Below are 17,552 nucleotides of genomic sequence, written 5' to 3' on the forward strand. Positions count from 1 at the left end.
ACCGAGATGAGATGTCATATGAGCGGTGGCGCTAGAGTCCATGTACCAGTCCCCGCCGCCACCATAGTTGCTAGGTGATGGAGTCGAGTGCAAGGCAACGAGGAGGGAGGGATCCCACGGCGGTGGCCGTAGGGTGGCGCGGGAGCAGCACCGTAGCCGCCCGTGGCCGGCGATGTAGGGAGGGATGGGTGGGGCGGCGTAGGGTGTGACACTGGGCGCGGCGAGGTATGCCTGGTGGCTCGCCGGACGGGGCGAAAGGATGCCCGGGGCGAGAGGCCTGGGAACCGGCATCGAGTACGCGTGGATGACACCAGTCCATGGGTTGGTGTCGTAGGTCCACGGTGGGGAGGGCTGCGACTGACGAGGGGCCCCCCGTTCGCTTGCTGCTGCTGCTTGTGCCTGCCCCTACGGCAGTTGCCACGTTGACCGCCACCCTGCAGCTGCTGCTGTGGAGCAGCGGGAGGGGCGGGGGCTGCGAGTGGGAGGGGGTAGAAGCCCGGGGGCGCAGGGGCGGCGGCTGCTGTCGCGACATGGGCGGGGCGCCACAAGAGGTACCGGCGGCGAGGGCGTGGTGCTCCACGCGCATCTTCACCCCCTTCATCCGGCGCTCCTCCAACCGCAAGTACGCCACAAACTTGGGGAAGGAGGGCTCCGGCATCAAGGTGAGGTTGGCGACAGTGTTGCCGAAGTCCTCGTTGAGGCCGGCGGTGAGCATGCTGAGGAGGAGGTCATCATCAACCTTGGCGCCGATGTCGCGGAGTTCGTCCGACAACGTCTTGAGGCGGCGGAAGTAGTCATTGATGGACTGTTCATCCTGATGACAGTAAAAAAAATTCCTGCTGCAGAAAATGCGACGCTGAACCTTGTTGTCGGTGAAGAGGCCGCTGAGCTTGACCCCCACGGCGTGGGCGTCATCACCATCGCTCACGACCGTGTGAAACAGGTCCTTGGAGATGGTGGTGAAGAACCACCGGATGAGTGTAGCGTCGATCGCGGTCCACTCGGCCTCACCCACCATGACGCGAGAGTCGACTGTGCCATCAACATGTCCACAAGACTGTTCTCGCGGAAGAGGAGCGAGAAATAAGTCTTCCACGTGAAGTACGTGGAGTCGGTGGCATCGAGGATCATGGGAACGCGTTCATGGATATTGATGTCGCGGATGTCGGCGGGGTCCGGCCCGGCGAATGGGTTGGAGTAGGTTGAGGCGTTGGAGGACATGGTGGCGGCGCGCATGGAGAGGAGGAGTGGGCGGGGGCTAGGGTTGGGAGTGGCGGCGGCGCGGCAAGAGGGGCGGTGCGGCTGCGGGAAGGGAGGGCAGCGGCATGGGGAGGTGGTGGAGGCGGCGGCGTGGGGAGGCGGCGGAGGCCCGGGGCGGCGGCTAGGGTTGCGGAAGCGATTAGGAAAGGATCGATACGGCATCTCATACCATGTAAGTTTGGAAAAGATGAATTGTGTCCATCGATATTCTCATTGATCATGCACTAGGCACATATATAGGTACAAGGGGTGCGATCGGTGTCTTGTCTCTCAAGATACAAGTAGATCCAGGGGAGAGAGACACTACATGTGCGGCATAAAAAACCCGGACCTACATACGTATATACATGTTCAACAAGTCATACTAGTAATTGGGGTATCGCATTGGTAACTAGTGTAAGACATATTATCAATCTAATCATTCATTGTCGGTGTACAAAAGTAGGGGCTACCCTTTTTACCCCTTTACTTGTGCACGGGCAGTCGGAGCCACGCGCCACGGCCACGCTTGGCGAGACAAGGGAGATGAACCGAGGTGGAACCAGAAGCACAAGACAAAGCAAGGCAACGACCACAGAGAGCAGAGGGACGAAGCAGGTTCCCCCGGCAAGATCCTTGCCGGGGCGGCCTCTGCGGCCCCGGCAAGACCCTTGCCGGGGCAGCTCGCCCCAACACCAATGGAGTGAGCCACCCTTGAGCCTACGACTTCCAGCACCACCAACTACGTGGGGCCAGGGATCGGGAGGCTCCTCCATGGTGGCATGCAGATCTTTGTGAAGACAAGAGACAAACACTCTTGATCAAAAGGGTGAAAGACGACGAGCCTCGGCAAGATCCTTGCCGAGGGAATCCACAAGGCCCCCGGCAAGATCCTTGCCGGGGACGACCGTGACGCCATGGCAAGACCCTTGCCGGGACCCCGGCAAGGCCGCGGCCAGGCCCGCGCCCACCAAGCTTTCCACCGCCAATCCCATGCAGCTGCTAGCCCACCAGCCGGGCAGGCACCTACGTGTCAATGAAGGGCTCCTTCGCCAACTCATCACGTGCTTATGTGGTGGCATGCAGATCTTCTTGAAGGCTCCACCACCGCGCCACCTCAGCTGCTTGCCTGCCTACATGGCGCCGCATGCACCGCTGGCTAAGGCGCGTGTCGAAGTGAGGAGGAGCGGTGGCGGACGGGACGGGCCTCGCTCCCGTCCCCAATACAGCGAGGGGACACCTAAGCTACGCATTAAATGCGCTTTGTCCCGTAATGGCTAGCGATAAGCTTAGCCACGGTACCTCGATGCCACCTCCTAGTGCCACTGTGGCGATCCCTCTGCCTATAAAAGGAGACCCAAGGCATCCAGGAGAAGGGTTCGGACCCTTGGACAAGTTATGCTTCCTGTAGCTAGTTCGAGCTCCTCAAGAACACAGATATACAACCACCAAAGCAGGACTAGGGTATTACGCATCTCTGCGGCCCGAACCTGGGTAAACGACCCGTGTGTTTGCACTGACTGTTGATCCTGCTCTCCTCACCACTCCAGCGCCCCGCAACCGTAGAAGGGATCCCTTTGATCCCATAGGTGTCGTTTCACACCAACATCTTTGGCGCGCCAGGTAGGGGGCGCTGCAGTAGTGAGAACCTGGTTCTACAGCCTGTAGCACAATTCATCGTCGCCATGGCTCCCAAGAAGAAGGCGACCATGGCGGTCGGCTCGTCAGGGGCCAAGCGGACCGATCCGGTGCGAGCGAGCAGCGGACCGGTCGCGGACAGAACACGGGCCGCAGCCCGTGAGCATCAACATCGCTCTGGCGGTCATAGCCTGGCGAGCGGCGTCGTTCAAACGCTGAATGGCGAGCCGCGCGCCGTTGGATCCCAAGGTGGGGCCGGGCCCCACACAGGCGGCGCGGGCCCCTCCAAAAACGTTGCTGTGCCGCCCATAGGCGGCGCAGCGACCTCCAAGACGCCTGTCCTGGCGGCCACAGCGCGCTCTTCCCACGGTGTGCGCGACGATCAGCGTCACCATGCTGATGACCTTGGACGCCGTCGTGGGAAGAGCCATGTGCTTCATCCACGAGACGAAGGGGGCCAACGTACCCGCCGAAGCGCTGGCGAAAGTGGCACGCAGCCGCTGGGCCGTGGCGGAGCTCCTTCTAACGTGGTTAGAAGTCAGAGCGCCCCACGGTCTACGCAGCTTTCACCACCACCCACACCAGCAGAAGCTTTGGCGCGTGCGCGCAGCTGCTCCTTGATTTCCCTCCTGCTGCGGAGAAGCTTGATGAGTGGAGAGCCACCATCCGGAGCCTCGTTGCCATCGCCAACAAAGACGGTCCGCGACCAACGGGGCCCTCGGGTCGGCTCTCCGCCGAGCTACCGCGCGCCAGTGGAGGAGGGATCGGCGGTGTTGCGGCCACGGTACACTCTCCTCCCCCACGCCAACCGCCGCGAGCGTCAGCCCGTCGTGACGACGCTTGTGATGATATCTCCATAGCGTCGTCCGACCCGCGGACCCGCCATGACCGGCGCCAAGTTCTTCGAGAGCGAGCTCACAAAGACGCTCGAACCACCATCGAGTGCCGGCGCGACACACGCCACCAGTCGGACAAGCGGGCAGGGCCCGCTGTGGAACCCCCGGCTCCGGGGGCTCCGGTGGCCTGCCTTACGAGGTGGGTTGCCCGGCCTTCACCCGTGAGCTGCGGCGTTTCCAATGGCCGTCCCACCGCACGTTCAAACCCGACGTCGGCGAGAACTACAATGGCAAGACCCATCTGTCGGAGTTCCTCAGCATCTACACCATCGTGATGCAAGCTGCCGGAGCTCGCGATGACAAGGTGCTCGCCAACTACTTCCCGTTGGCGCTGAAGCCCAACGTCATGTCTTGGTTGATGCACTTGCCGGTGGACTCCATTTCTTCTTGGTCGGACCTGTGTCATGAGTTTGTGGGTGCCTTCACTGGAGGCCACCAAACTCACGGCCAGGCGAGTGATTTGCACATCATTCCCCAGAAGGATGGAGAAACCCTGCGCAAGTACATCCAGAGGTTCAGCCAGGTCCAGTACAACATCCCCGACGTTCACCCCGCCGCTGTGATTAGCGCGTTCCACCACAACGTGCGCAATCGCAAGATGCGCGAAGAGTTGGCGATGAACAAGGTTAGGGATGTGGCCGAACTTTACGTTCTGGCCGACAGGTGCGCCTGGGCGGAGGAGGGAAGGAAGTACCCCGGCGAGGACGCCGGCGTGGAAACTGACTCTACTGACGGAGACATCACCGCCCCAAGGAAGAAGGGCCGGCGTCACAACAAGAAACGCAAGGGCAAGACCGTGCTTGCCGTCGAGGAATCCGGCGCCACCGGCGCCACCAAGAAGGCCAAGGCAGATGACCCCGGCAAGGAGATTGCCGGGTACACCGCCTGCCGGGCCTTGGCGGCTGCCGATAAGCCAGGGGCTCCGACAACAGTATTGCAAGATCCACCGCACCAAAGGCCACGACCTCCAGAACTGCCGACAAGTCGAGCTGCTTGCCGAGAAGTAGAAGGCTGAGTATGAAAGGTGGGACAAGGAGAAGGGTCAAGATGGTGCCGGAGGGTCCGACAAGAAGCGTGGCGGCCAAGGAGGTCATCGCGGCAAGGATAGCCAACAAGATAGGCCCGCTCGGGGCCGCGACAAGAAGCAAGAAGACGATGATCACGACGAGGATGACGAGTCCGGTGAGCAAGAGTTCCAGAAGGCTACAGAGGCCATGTGCGTCGACGGTGGCGCCTCGCTGCATACTTCTCATCGCCAGCTCAAACAGTGGGCGCGTTAGATTACAGCGGCAGAGCCCTCGTTCGACGCCCAGAAACCCCTGAAATGGTCCAGCACACCCCTCATCTTTGATGCCAAGGACCACCCTGACCACACAACTGCGGTCGGGTGTTTGCCGTTGTTGGTCTCACCAACGATACGCAACCTCAAGGTGAACAAGATGTTGGTTGACGGCAGGGTCGGTCTGAATTTGATCTCACGTGTCGTGATCAAAAGGCTGCAAATTTCTGATGGAGACCTCAGAGAAACGGGCACGTTTCAAGGGGTCAACCCGGGAATGAGCCAGCCGAAGGGAAAGGTCACGTTGCCTGTGACGTTTGGAAGTGAGCTGAACTATAGGACGGAGAGGATTGTTTTTGATGTAGCCGAGATCCCCTTGCCCTACAACAGGATTCTCGGTCGCCCGGCACTTGCCAAGTTCATGGCGGCTTCTCACTACGCCTACAACACGCTGAAGATGCTCGGGCCGATGAACATCATCACCATCCCCTCCGACAAGAAAGACGTGCTGATCCGCGCTGACCTACTCTACCGGGAAGCAGTCGCAGCAGCTGCCGCCAAGGCACTTGCTCCTGCCGCTGAAGCCCCGGGAGGGAAGAAGAAGACCGGCGAGACCTCTCGCGCCCACTCCGGCAAGCACACCTCTTCGGAGTGTTGTGCTACCGTCGAGGACGTGCCAGAGAGCTCCACCAGCAAGAGCAAGAAATCCAGAGCTACGCCATCAGAGACCAAGAAGGTGTCCGTCAAGGAGGACGGCACGGGGGGAGCTTTTACCATAAGCTCCACCCTCGACAGCAAATAGGAAAGCGAGCTCATCACCTTCCTGTGGGCGAATGTCGATGTGTTTGCGTGGCAAACCTCCGACATCCCCGGCATTCCCAGGGAGGTGATTGAGCACCATCTTGCTGTCTGTCCTCATGCACGGCCCGTCAAGCAAAAGATCAGGAAGCAAGCTCTGGAGAGGCAAGAATTCATCACAGAAGAGATCAGAAAGTTAGAAGCAGCAGGACTGGTGAGAGGAGTGCTCCATCCGACGTGGTTGGCCAATCCGGTAGTAGTGCACAAGGCGAATGGGAAGTGGAGGCTGTGTATTGATTACACAGATATTAATAAGGCTTGTCCCAAGGACCCCTTCCCGTTGCCCTGCATCGACCAGATTGTCGACTCCACGGCCGGGTGTGATCTGCTATCATTCCTCGACGCCTACTCAGGGTACCACCAGATCTTCATGACAAAAGAAGACGAGGAAAAGACAACATTCATCATCCCATGTGGTACGTATTGCTTTTTACGGATGCCTTTCGGGTTGAAGAGTGCTGGCTCGACCTTTGCAAGAGCAGTCCAAATTGGTTTTGAGCCCCAGCTACATAGAAATACGGAAGCTTATATGGATGACATAGTGGTCAAAACCAAGGACAAAGCAACACTTGTGCAAGATCTGGAGGAGACATTTGCAAACCTGCGCAAGATTAACCTCAAGCTGAACCCTGAGAAGTGTGTCTTTGGCGTCCCGTCCAGCAAGCTTCTCGGGTTCTTTGTGTCGCAGCGTGGAATTGAGGCAAATCCGGATAAGATCAAAGCCATCGAGCAAATTGAGGCACCCAAGCGGATCAAGGACGTGCGTCGGCTCACAGGCTGCGTTGCCGCCATGAGCAGATTCATCTCCAAGTCCGCTGAACGTGCCCTTCCCTTTTTCAAGATCTTGAAGAAGACGGGCCCAGTGGAGTGGACACCAGAGGCCGAGGCAGCGCTGCAGGACTTGAACAAATACCTCTCCTCTACCCCAGTGCTAGTTGCGCCCAAACCACAAGAACCGTTGCTTCTGTACCTAGCGGCAACAAATCAACTGGTTAGCGCAGCACTGGTGGCGCAGAGAGAGATCGGCGAAGAGGCAGCAGCGGCGGCAGAGTCAACGGATGTCTAACCAAAACCCTCCCCGGCAGGGCTTGGTCCCGGCAAAGCTGAGCCCCCGGCAGAAGCTGACGCCAGAGCGACAGGGCCCGCGCGACTAGGTGAAGTGGCGCAGCGGAAGAAAATGGTGCAGCACCCAGTCTACTTCGTCAGCTCCCTCTTGCAGGGGGCTAGGTCGAGGTACTCAGGTGTGCAGAAGCTGCTCTTCGGCCTCCTTATGGCCTCGAGGAAGCTTCGCCATTACTTCCAAGCACACGAGATCACCGTGGTCACCCGCCTCCCGTTACAACGGATACTGCATAATCCAGACGCAACGGGGAGGATCGTAGAATGGGCCCTGGAGCTGTCAAGTTTTGGTTTGAAGTTCGAAAGCACCTCAACGATTCAGAGAAGAGTCTTGGCGGAGTTTGTTGCAGAATGGACCTCGACGCCCGACGAAGAGGTACAGGAAAGCACTCTCCCCGGCAAGGAAACGAGCTGCAGCTGGATCATGTACTTTGACGGGGCCTTTTCGCTGCAAGGCGCCGGTGCTGGCGTACTGTTTGTTGCGCCCACCGGAGAGCACCTCAAGTATGTCATCCAAATGCACTTTCCTTGGGAGATGTCAACTAACAACACCGCCGAGTACGAGGGTTTGCTTGCCGGTCTCAGGATCGCGGCAGACCTCGGGGTCAGAAAGCTCATCGTTAGGGGTGATTCGCAGCTCGTCGTCAGGCAGATCAACAAAGACTACCAAAGTCCGTTGATGGAGGCTTACATGGATGAAGTGAGGGAATTGGAGGAGCGCTTTGACGGTATCCAAGAATAGCATGTCCCCAGGGCGGAGAACGACATTGCCGACTACCTGTCAAAGCGTGCTGCCCTCAAGCTACCTGTGGAACCAGGTACTTTTGTGCTTCAGTTAACTCAACCATCCGTCGAACCATCAACTGGGCTGAACAAGCGGAGGAAGCTAGGCCCCGGCAAATACTTCCCCACCAAGCTCCCTGGAGCCACAGACGAAGATGTTGCCGTGGATGCCGATCCTGCCACGGGGCGACCGACTCTGGCAGGGCCCCAGGCCATGGCCGTAGAGACAGTCGCTCCCGTGCCAGAAGAGATGCCTTTAGTCCTTGCCGTCGAGCCACAGGCTCCGGCATGGGCGCAACATACCGTCCAATTCCTCCAGACAGGAGAGCTTCCTGAGGAGCAGGAAGAAGCAGAAAGAGTAGCCCGCCGATCTGCTCTATACCAATTCGTTGACGACATCTTGTACAGAAGAAGGCCGAATGGGGTGAAATTGAAGTGCATCTCCCGGGAGGAAGGACTAGAGCTGCTGGCAGAGATACATGGAGGTATATGTGGCTCCCACATAGGGTCGAGGGCCCTTGCCGGCAAGGCTTTCCGGCAAGGTTTCTTCTGGCCCACCGCCCTCCAGGATGCAATGGCGCTAGTAACCAAGTGTGAAGCGTGCCAGTTCCATTCAAAGAAGCTTCATCAACCAGCGCAAGCCCTTCAAACCATCCCTCTCTCCTGGCCCTTCTCGGTCTGGGGGCTCGACATATTGGGCCCCTTCCCTCGTGCCATCGGGGGCTTTGAGTACTTGTACGTTGCAATCGACAAGTTCACAAAGTGGCCAGAAGTGGAAGCTGTGAGGAAGGTGACAGCGCAGTCAGCCATCAAGTTCTTCAAAGGACTAGTTTGCCGTTTTGGTGTACCCAACAGGATTATCACCGACAACGGCACACAGTTCACAAGCCACACCTTCATGCAGTACATTGAGGATCTCGGCAGCAAGGTCTGTTTTGCTTCCGTGGCACATCCAAGGAGCAACGGCCAAGCGGAGAGAGCAAATGCTGAAGTTCTGCGAGGCTTAAGGACGAAGACTTTTGACAGGCTGCGCAAGAGTGGGAGGCACTGGATTGATGAATTGCCGGCGGTTCTTTGGTCGATCAGGACGACGCCAAATCGAGCCACCGGCCAGACACCATTTGCCCTGGTCTACGGGGCAGAAGCAGTTCTCCCCACGGAACTCATATACGGGTCACCTCGAGTGCTCGCTTATGATGAGCTTGAGCAAGAGCGATTGCGGCAAGATGACGCAACGTTCCTTGAGGAAGATCGTCTCCGGGCGGCTGTGAGAGCAGCACGCTACCAGCAAGCCTTGCGCCGCTACCATAGCCGCATGGTTCATGCCCGGAGCTTTGAGGAAGGCGACCTTGTTCTTCGGCACATTCAGTCGGCCATGAATTCCAACAAGTTGACGCCGAAGTGGGAGGGCCCTTATCGGGTAACACGAGTCACCAGGCCTGGCGCAGTCCGCCTGGAGACTGAAGATGCCATTCCAGTGAGCAACTCCTGGAAAATCGAGCATCTTCGCAAGTTTTACCCATAAGGCGCGGCTTGCTGGGCCTCCCGGCAAGCCACCCTTTTGTACAAGCCTAGCCGGCAAGGCATGTAACCCTTTGTACAAAGCCAGGCGCAGACCCTGAGCATAAATAAATGAAGTGCTGGCGCCCTAAGTTGTAGCATGGATGCTAGGTCGAGTCTCTTCCTTGGTTAGGGTTGATAGTGCTTAGCAGCGGCTAACCCCTAGCTTAGAGGTCGAGTGCGCGTCTCTCTGTTCTTTCCTGTCCTCTTTGGTTCACAGGGCACATGAGCACTTCTGCCGAGCTACTTGGAAGGAGGAGGATGGACCGGCGTCCTGGCCCCGGCAAACAGAGGTTGCCGGGGGCTGCAAGTGCGAGGATCCAACCACGGCAAGCCAAAAGTTGCCGGGGGGCTGCAGATCCAAATAAGTCTTTTATCCTCTATCATGCATTTCGGTATGGAACTGGGATATATGAAGCCTCGTTTTTATTTCTAGACTACCGTGCTCCCTTTTTCCTATACCCAAGGTTTATCCCCTGGGTTCGGATTTGGTTGTAGTTGTGGCAGCCAGAAAATGGAACGAGGAGCTTAAGCCCTTCATCCCTGCCTCCGCCAAGAGCGCGAGAATGGTCGAGCGAAGTGGAGGGACGGCAAGGCCTGTTGCCGGGCGAAAAATGTTTATCTTAAATAGTAACAAGGATTCGCTCCTTGTCGTGGGTTTTACCCGCGAACGAAGAACCTGGCAAACATCCCTTTTCATTAAAAACATCCCATGCAGGTACAGTTCATACGGAATGAAAAACATGGGCAAGGGGGATTACAAGTTTTAAATTCTACTAATGCCCGCAGGCTTACAAGTTGAAAAACAGACAAAGTGCCCGTAATCCCTTTCTTGTCCATCTCCTCAGGAGGCAGGTCAAGGAAGCGAAGAGGGGCAAAAGGAGCGCCTATGTGAGCTACGGGCGCCAGAAAGCACCAAGAGAACATCTCGGTGGCCGTCCGAAGGCTGGCCGGTGATGACGGCGCCGGAGGAAGAGCTCGAAGACGAGGCGGCAGGACTGGCAATACGCGACGAAGGCGTCGGTGCCCGCGTACTCCGACTTGACGGCCTTGCCGCCTGCCCTCTTCCTCTTCTGCAGCCTCCCAACACCAGCCGCCCAAGGAGACGGCCCGGAGAAGTTCAAGGAGCTGGCCCCTCCCCCGGCAAACTCCGCCGGAGGAGCGGCCAGGTGCAGATGCTGCTGCTGCCGCACCCGCGCAGGCGCGACGCGCCCGACGCCTAGTCGTACCCATCATCCTGCCGCCCGCTACCCTCGTCGTCGCTACCGCTGCCCTCCTCATCACTCTCGCTCGAGGAGGAGTCTTTGCCATCGGAGGAGCTCTCCACGCAGCACCTTACGCGGGTCCCGAAGTGCCCAAAGGCTTTGACGGAGAGGAGGGCACCCTCCATTAACTTGAAATGGAGAGTGAGCCCCTTCCTCGAATTGTGGATGCGAGCAAAGGTCTTCCACCCTCGGCGAAGGTACATGACGTGAGGGGCGGGGAACTCGACGTCGGCCCACGTACCGCTGTTCCCGCAGCCCCTCATATGTAGCCGCAGCACCTGCGGCGGGTTCACCTCCATTTCTCGCGCAAACGGGGTCGGGAGGCGAAGACGACGGCGCGGCGACTGGCGTAGCCTGATGAAGAACTCACGGGGGTTATCCCCTACATGGCCCTCCACTGCAGGAGGAGCCGCTGGCGGAGGCGAGGCCGACGCGCCACCCCGTCCTCCTCTTCCCTGAGCACCACCACGACCACGGCCTCGCCCACAACCTCGCCCCCTCCCCCTCGCAGCAGGCTCTGCCGCCGCGGGCTCTTGGGGAGGGGGACGCGCTTTCGAGCAGAGACCCTCGCCGCCACCGTCGAAGGGCCGGGGTTCCCTTTCTCCATGACGGATGAGAGGAAAGAAGAAGCAGTAATGGAGAAAAAGCAGATGGCGAAGGATTGAGAGGCGTCGTTCCTCCTGCTCCCCTCTTTATAAAGAGGCAGGGGCGGGGCTCGGCCGCACCTCTCGGCCAATCCGGCTCGTTGGAATGACAGCGGGCGGGGCCATCAACCGCCCTCTCCGCCCAATTAAGGGCGCATGGGGAACGGCCCACGCGCGCACGACTCCCCATATCCCACTCACCTGCCATTCGTTCTGCATGCAGCAAATGTGGCGCCAGAAACGGGCGTAATGGGACGCGTGGAGCAGCAGTTCCCCAAGCGCGGAGAGTAAATGAGCAGCGACCCTGCGGTCTCGGAGAGACACGCAGGCCGCCTCTTTACTATTCACCGCGAATGACGTTAACATGCTTCGGTCACCCACGCGCGTGACCCCCCACGTCACGCATGACCCCCACGTCGCGCGCGGATTGTGGGGAAGCGCAACGGACGGAAAAATTACCGCGGTAAAAACCGCCCTGCCTGCCCGCGCACCGTTTTGGGCCTGGCCCAACAACGTGTTGCGCTTATGTGTGGCCCAGGCCCGGGGGCTCCTGTCGGTGTACAAAAGTAGGGGCTATCCTTTTTACCCCATTACTTGTGCACGGGCAGTCGGAGCCACGCGCCACGGCCACGCTTGGCGAGACAAGGGAGATGAACCGAGGTGGAACCAGAAGCACAAGACAAAGCAAGGCAACGACCACAGAGAGCAGAGGGACGAAGCAGGTTCCCCCGGCAAGATCCTTGCCAGGGCGGCCTCTGCGGCCCCGACAAGACCCTTGCCGGGGCAGCTCGCCCCAACACCAACGGAGTGAGCCACCCTTGAGCCTACGACTTCCAGCACCACCAACTACGTGGGGCCAGGGCTCGGGAGGCTCCTCCATGGTGGCATGCAGATCTTTGTGAAGACAAGAGACAAACACTCTTGATCAAAAGGGTGAAAGACGACGAGCCTCGGCAAGATCCTTGCCGAGGGAATCCACAAGGCCCCCGGCAAGATCCTTGCCGGGGACGACCGTGACGCCACGGCAAGACCCTTGCCGGGATCCCGGCAAGGCCCTTGCCGGGAGCATCCGCGAGGCCGCGGCCAGGCCCGCGCCCACCAAGCTTTCCATCGCCAATCCCATGCAGCTGCCAGCCCACCAGCCGGGCAGGCACCTGCGTGTCAACGAAGGGCTCCTTCGCCAACTCATCACGTGCTTACGTGGTGGCATGCAGATCTTCTTGAAGGCTCCACCACCGCGCCACCTCAGCTGCTTGCCTGCCTACATGGCGCCGCATGCACCGCTGGCTAAGGCGCGTGTCGAAGCGAGAAGGAGCGGCGACGGACGGGACGGGCCTCGCTCGCATCCCCAATAAAGCGAGGGGAAACCTAAGCTACGCATTAAATGCGCTTTGTCCCGTAATGGCTAGCGATAAGCTTAGCCACAGTACCTCGATGCCACCTCCTGGTACCACTGTGGCGATCCCTTTGCCTATAAAAGGAGACCCAAGGCATCCAGGAGAAGGATTCGGACCCTTGGACAAGTTACGCTTCCTGTAGCTAGTTCGAGCTCCTCAAGAACACAGATATACAACCACCACAGCAGGACTAGGGTATTACGCATCTCTGCGGCCCGAACCTGGGTAAACGACCCATGTGTTTGCACTGACTGTTGATCCTGCTCTCCTCACCACTCCAGCGCCCCGCAACCGTAGAAGGGATCCCTTTGATCCCATAGGTGTCGTTTCACACCCACATTCATCTTTATGTTGTCTTCAATAAGTTCGTCTAATGATTCGATCATCATGTGTGAGTAATTGTCCTTTCAATCCTCCCACCTTTGCACCTGAGCTCTCAGAACATGTTTGAAGCAGTCATCCTTGGATCGCCCTACCACTCTGGGGAGACCCAAATACATCTCCGTGAGAGCCTCTGACGCAATACCAATAGTGTTCTTTCAGGGAATCCTTTACTTGCTGTTTGCAACCCTTGCCAAAAAGATGGAGGATTTTTAAAGATTAACCTTCTACCCTGAAGCCAATTCATAATCCCGCAAGATCCTTTTCAGAGCCCACAAATTTCTGCTGCGAGACCTAGAAACACAATACTATCATCAACAAACAATAAATGGGTAATATTGGGGCCAGTGCTCCCAAAAGACACACCACTTATCTTTTTTTTGAACCCCCCTATATTAATTAACACTGGTGCGCATCGGTCCTAAACAAACGGTTTTTAACCCCTTTCCACGACGGCCTTGGGGGTCCTTCCCACACGACCCAGAAACCGTCGGGGATATGGAACAATGATCCAGAGGCCTTCCAAAATGTAATCGTGTGTGATGCAGCACACACTAAATTCTTTCGCACGTGTGGTATCGGTGATTAAGCGTTTCTAATGACGCAGTGAAACCATACGGCCTGTCGTAACGAACCATTTGGGAAACAGTATGTAAGGCACACGGGCCAACATATGAATTGTGTGCGATTTGTGCCCTATCGCACACGATTTTTCTGCATAACCCGTCTACCATGCTAGACTCCATCGCACACGTTTTCCAATAATTACCGTCTGCGATAATGTTCTATCACAAACGGTTCAGGAGCCCCTTCGCACACATACATGTGCTACAGACCGTTTGTGATTTGTTAGGTATCATCGACGGTTGCCGCAAGAGTGACGTGTGCTTTTGGTTTGGGATCCCACACGTTTCCTGAAAAAAAATACGACTGGGATTGTATTTTGCATTGGGCACGGTTTACTCCCAGTTCTCGTGTGCGATAATGCGATATCACAAACGGTTTCGGAGAACCTACGCACCCGTAGTAGCGCTGCAAATCGTTTGCGATCTGCTGTGTATCACCGACGGTTCCGCTACGATTGACGTATGCTTTCCGATGTGGATCGCACACACTCATTTAGTTGAACCGTGTGCGGAGCAATTGCCAGGTTAAAACAAAAATATCCCATTTTGAATCGGCACGCAAAAAGCAAATTCGCCACAATATTCAATTGAACAAATAAACAAAAATATCCCATTTTGAATCGGCACGCAAAAAGCAAATTCGCCACAATATTCAATTGAACACATAGTGTCCACAGGAAGAACATTCATCAGATTTCGCAACAATTGCAATTGAACATATGGTAGCTAAATTCCAATGATTTGTCCACACATATATGCATTACATAATTAATCATAGTGTACGAAATACGAAGACCTCATCAGATGGAAAACAATGGATCCATGCGTTATACGTTTAGCGGCTAACTCTTACTCAATGTTTCAGGAGAACGCATGCTGAAATCTTCATTATCACCAGTGGAATTGATGTAGTGATCCAGGAAGAAGTCGCTAATAAATCTCCGAACCATCAGCAATTCACCAGCCGGGAGCGGTTCAGGGGTCCTCGGTTTTAAGATGAGCTGCAGTATTTTTAAGATCACAATGTGCCATATGAGTGGAGTAGAAGATATTAATTAAGATAGACTTATTGGTACTAATTCGCGACGATCGTCACAACTATCAGCAGATTTGCAGATGGAGATCATGTGTCTGCAAACATAGTATCCACAAAGGTTGGTCCCTGCTTCTTGCTGAGGACACTGAATTTTTTTTGTACAAAATTAGTCATGTATGTGTCTTGTTAGGAACAACCTAACCAGTGTTAGATGTATTATTTTTTCTTTGTACAAAATAGAAAGAGGTTTATTTAGAAGCTTGAACATTTGACTAGCGTAAGGAAAGGTATTTGCAGACTGTTGGATAAATTTTCTGAAAATAATGGATTTCGGTGTGTTACCGGAGAAACGATCTCGTGCTGCAGAGATAGTTTCCTCTTGAACACGTTCCCTGTTTTAGTTTTCCACAATGCGAGCACACTGCATATGATGATGAATTTTGACAACATCGAACCAGATATGAATGCAAATTAATTTCAACATCATAGAATTCAATACCTATCCAAGAATTGCTAAAGATGCGTCAGATCCTGAGCGTTTGTTGACTCTCTGAGAGAATCGATGTAGTAAACTGTGTTCTTGTTTGGAACAATGAATACCAATATCTAGTGATTGCTACATATTAAGAAAGCCATGAACTTACGAATGATGTCGAAATCTGAAAGACAATAAGTGTATGCGTGGTTGTTTACTTGACTTACCGTTCATGATATGGCCAGAGAAATGATTCTGCATGGGACGTGTTTTCGAAGATACGGATGACCGTGTTAACGGCCCAGTCCCGTCGGTCCTTTTCATGTAATGTTGTGCCATTTGCTAATGCAGGATCTATGAAATACACACTCTCACTTTGTCTTCTCTGCGCGTTCAATCCCCTGAGAGGAATAAAATGCAGTTAGCTGTTTATCATTTACAGCCTTGTATGGAGAAGTTGATCAGAGTTTGTTAAGTACTTACAAAATCACACATCTAACAAGAGTGGCATCGAGCACGTTGAAGTTGAAGAAGAGATGTAAGTCCTCGAAACTCACAATGATGGAACCAGCATCGTGTCGGAAATTATCTCTATTGTAGTGGACTAGCAAATGGTGATGACCTTCTGACATTTGATCCATGCAATATTCATGTAACTCGCGGCAATTGGAGCTGCACTCATCAAAGTATTCGCCAACAAGAAATGGCTGGCCATTGACGTAATTGTGTGCTTCAATTACGCCTGCTTTATTTTTAGCAAGCAACAAACGTACTTCTTCATCACCCATGGCGTCAGAAATAATATTACTCCCCGATTCGAACAAGCTGCTGTTAATTTGGTTCTGGGCGTTGAGTGCTTTAAGTAAGAGGCGATCGTTCTCTTTCCTCTTCACTCTCCCGCTGCGCTTCCTCGTGGTCGTGGGTGTAGCCTTTTTGGCCACTTCCTTCTTGGTACTTGAAGCATTTCTGGCAGAACGTCTGGTTGCCTGCATGGTAGACTGCCGAGCAGACGGTGAAGCTTGGACGGACTGCTTAGCAGACGGTTTATCTATGCCAGACCGCTGAGCTGGCGGTGCTGCTGTGACGGACTGCTGGGCTGTAGGAGCAGAGGCATCGGACTGCTGACCATGCGTTGAAGCTATGTCAGGTTTCTGCGAAGGTGGTGCCAACTTGTCGGTGTGCTGAGGAGGCCGTGCCAACGCGTTGGTTTGCTAAGCAGGAAGTGCTAACGCATTGGTATGCTGATCACGTGCCTGCGGACCGATGGACTGATAAGCAGTCAGTTCTGGACCTACAGACTGCTTAGCAGGCGGTTCCGAAGCATCAGACTGCTTAGTAGTCTGTTCCACCAGGTTGGTCTGCTGAGCATGTGCTGCAGCTGGGTCGCCCCCTGCTGCTTCAGCGGCCGGCATCTGAACCAGTGGTGCGTCATCAGCAGTTGTAGGCCTTGCCATTGGCTGCTTTGGGGCGGAGGATGACATGGCCTGTACGCCACAAAGTCGGTCCGGCTAATCACAGTTGATGCATCAGCCCGTGAGAGCTGCTCTGGCAAGGAGAGCGTCACCGGTTGAGGGGCGACAGTGGTTGCTCTTGGCGGGGCTTCAGGAATCTCATCGATGAACTCTATTTCCTTTCATGGCCACTGGATGTGATGTAACAGTGTTTCTCCCAAGGTCCTTTGCTCATCGAAGTCTCCTAGGACATTCTTCAGGGCAAATTCATTGAATCCAGGCTTTACTTCAGTCACGTAGCACTTCACACAGTCCGACTTCAATGGCACATTGTCCAAGAAGAGGCCATCTTCCAAGAAGGGTGGGCAAACCCAGGCTGTTGCACATTTTAATGTACCTTCATAATGTGTAAGCACGCCCTTCAGTCTGTCTTTCATTCTAGATAGATCAGATATAGCATCATCACGAGTAGCTGCAGTCTCAGTGTCGCTGGGGTCAGCTGATGCACAGCTACTCTTGTGCAGTGTTGTCGCACAATAAGCAGCATCATCCATGCCCGCCTCCCCTCCCATCTGCTAGCTATCTGTCAGTGTTAGAGTCTTCTACATAATCATTGACTCCTCAACATCCTTTCGAACAGCCAGATAAATCTCCTTCTTCAACTTTTCAAACAATAAATTCTACTTCATTTCACTCCTCGCTTTTTTCATGCTGAGCCTCTCTTCTTTGCTGAGTGTGAAAGCCCTCTTGTGCGGGACATTAACACCTATACCCCTTGCACGGCCAGGGGGCTCTTTTGTGTCCAAAGCAATGGACAGAATGTCACATGGCCCTGAGTTCCTGTAGAACCTTCCAGGGATCTTGAAAGCCTCTACCATCACTTCATACAGTTTGGCGTCACGTGC

The 17,552-nt window shown here is 55.4% G+C and overlaps 1 protein-coding gene across 1 annotated transcript; it reads left to right on the forward strand.

Annotated features, from left to right (window-relative positions):
- The first annotated feature begins 7,293 nt into the window (after positions 1-7,293).
- Positions 7,294-7,771, forward strand: LOC120964719 (uncharacterized). Its single transcript, XM_040389569.1, has 2 exons — positions 7,294-7,405; positions 7,485-7,771. The coding sequence occupies exons 1-2, from the start codon at positions 7,294-7,296 to the stop codon at positions 7,769-7,771; spliced, it is 399 nt and encodes a 132-aa protein (XP_040245503.1).
- Positions 7,772-17,552: the final 9,781 nt, after the last annotated feature.

Source organism: Aegilops tauschii, chromosome 5 (assembly GCF_002575655.3).
Source record: "Aegilops tauschii subsp. strangulata cultivar AL8/78 chromosome 5, Aet v6.0, whole genome shotgun sequence".
NCBI classification, from domain to species: Eukaryota; Viridiplantae; Streptophyta; class Magnoliopsida; order Poales; family Poaceae; genus Aegilops; species Aegilops tauschii.

Coding starts and splice junctions, on each gene's coding strand:
- LOC120964719 (XM_040389569.1), top strand. CDS start 7,294: ATGGGCCCTGGAGCTGTCAAGTTTTGGTTTGAAGTTCGAAAGCACCTC. Junction 7,406..7,484: donor CCTCGACGCCCGACGAAGAG/GTACAGGAAAGC, acceptor TTTCGCTGCAAG/GCGCCGGTGCTGGCGTACTG.